This window comes from Trichoplax adhaerens, genomic scaffold (genome assembly GCF_000150275.1).
Source record: "Trichoplax adhaerens TRIADscaffold_11 genomic scaffold, whole genome shotgun sequence".
NCBI lineage: Eukaryota > Metazoa > Placozoa > Uniplacotomia > Trichoplacea > Trichoplacidae > Trichoplax > Trichoplax adhaerens.
Genome location: NW_002060953.1, coordinates 44,445 through 46,029, shown reverse-complemented (window position 1 = coordinate 46,029; position 1,585 = coordinate 44,445). Strand labels below are relative to the sequence as shown.

The following is a 1,585-nucleotide window of genomic DNA, read 5'->3' as shown; positions in this document are numbered from 1 at the left end:
AATAAGTTCGCAATGAGTAATATCAACAACTAAAGCAATGTACATTTAACGGCTATGTCATGCTCAAATTTTTATATTTTATAAGTCTTACGAGAAATAAAGCGATAAATGCATGATTAGAATGACATCTGTTTAGATTTATTTTCTTTTAACTGGATAACATTCTTTATAAGTGACATGTAAGTAATAATTAAAGTCTTTATTGTTATGCAATACTCGATATAAAGCGTGGCGATGGTCTGTAAGGAATTGTGGTTAGCGATATTTCATTACGCTGGAAATTACTGTCTATGCGGCAGTTAAAATCAGTCCGTTGCGAATTTCGAATACGTTGGATTGGAACAATTTTAGCTGTATTAAAACATCGACAGAATGCCATACGAAAATTTCTACGTAAAGTAGAGTTTGTAGAAAGATATATGATTGGATTAATGCTGACATTCAAATACGACAGTATCAATATAATTTGAGCCTGACCAGTACTTACTTCTCGATTGCTTGTATATTTCCAGTAAGCAACCACTCCACTCATCATTAAAATGGTAAATGGTAGCCAGCAAATAACATTTGTACCAACTATTAATACGATTGTTCGTAGTGAAGTTTTCAAACTTCGATGATTAGCCGCTTCAGAGTTTGATTTAGTATAGGCGATTAAAAATAAGACAATGTAGCAGCTTACGATTACTACAACAGAACATGATATACCGATAGCGTAGACCGGATTAATGAAGCGATTAGATCGATCTACTTTAAATGATAACCAACATGTCGATATTAAACGATAACGGCCAAAGCCGTATTTTTCTAAACCTAAAAGAGGAAATACACCTAACGCAAGCGAATAACAATAACATATTGTGATAACAGTGACATATTTTCGGCGAGTAGCTCGTCTTATGTATTTAAATGGATCTATAACAGCATGGCAACGTTCTATACTAACGGCTACAGTAAGAGAGAATGAAGCACCATTAAAGATACTGATTAAAAAACCTTGAATTTGACAAATTATTTGGTTATAACTCGTAAAAACAACTGCAATTACGAACGGCAGTACAATTAAGCCAGTTAAAAAATCCGTTACAGCTATTGCGATTAAATAAACATTACTGCATGTTTGCAAAGACGGCGAACGATAAATTACCCATAAATTGAAACTGTTGGCAATTATTGCGACAATCATGATAGTAAATAAAATAGGTAATTCCACGGAACTTGGTATTTCTACTTTAGAAAGATTTGTTGTTGCATTTGATAACAATAACAGATTCAAGTCGTGACCACTGGCCATGATATTCAAAAATTAGAAGGAAAGACAGTTGTATGAACATTGATAAAAATTTCTGTATGTACTTCTTTCAAGACGTCCATAATGTTCTTTTTTACGTTAAATATTAAGTCCTTTCGCCAGAGACGGAAAGATACTAAAACAGCTACTGAAAGTAAGCAAATTTTTAATAACTATTCAGAAAATATTCAAGTGAAGACTATGACCTATTAAATAAGTTCAATTTGCTCTATTCATCTTCCATTTTTTTTGTATTCAGTAGCAAAGTGGCGAAAATATTTTAATTGTTGCTTG

General features: G+C 32.5%; 1 protein-coding gene across 1 annotated transcript; it reads right to left on the bottom strand.

Annotated features, from left to right (window-relative positions):
• Positions 1-367: 367 nt before the first annotated feature.
• Positions 368-1,201, bottom strand: TRIADDRAFT_11163 (uncharacterized protein; the record flags this gene model as incomplete). The annotated part of the gene is made up of 1 exon (XM_002115425.1): positions 368-1,201. A coding segment is annotated over one exon (834 nt), but the record flags the coding sequence as incomplete, so codon positions are not given.
• Positions 1,202-1,585: the final 384 nt, after the last annotated feature.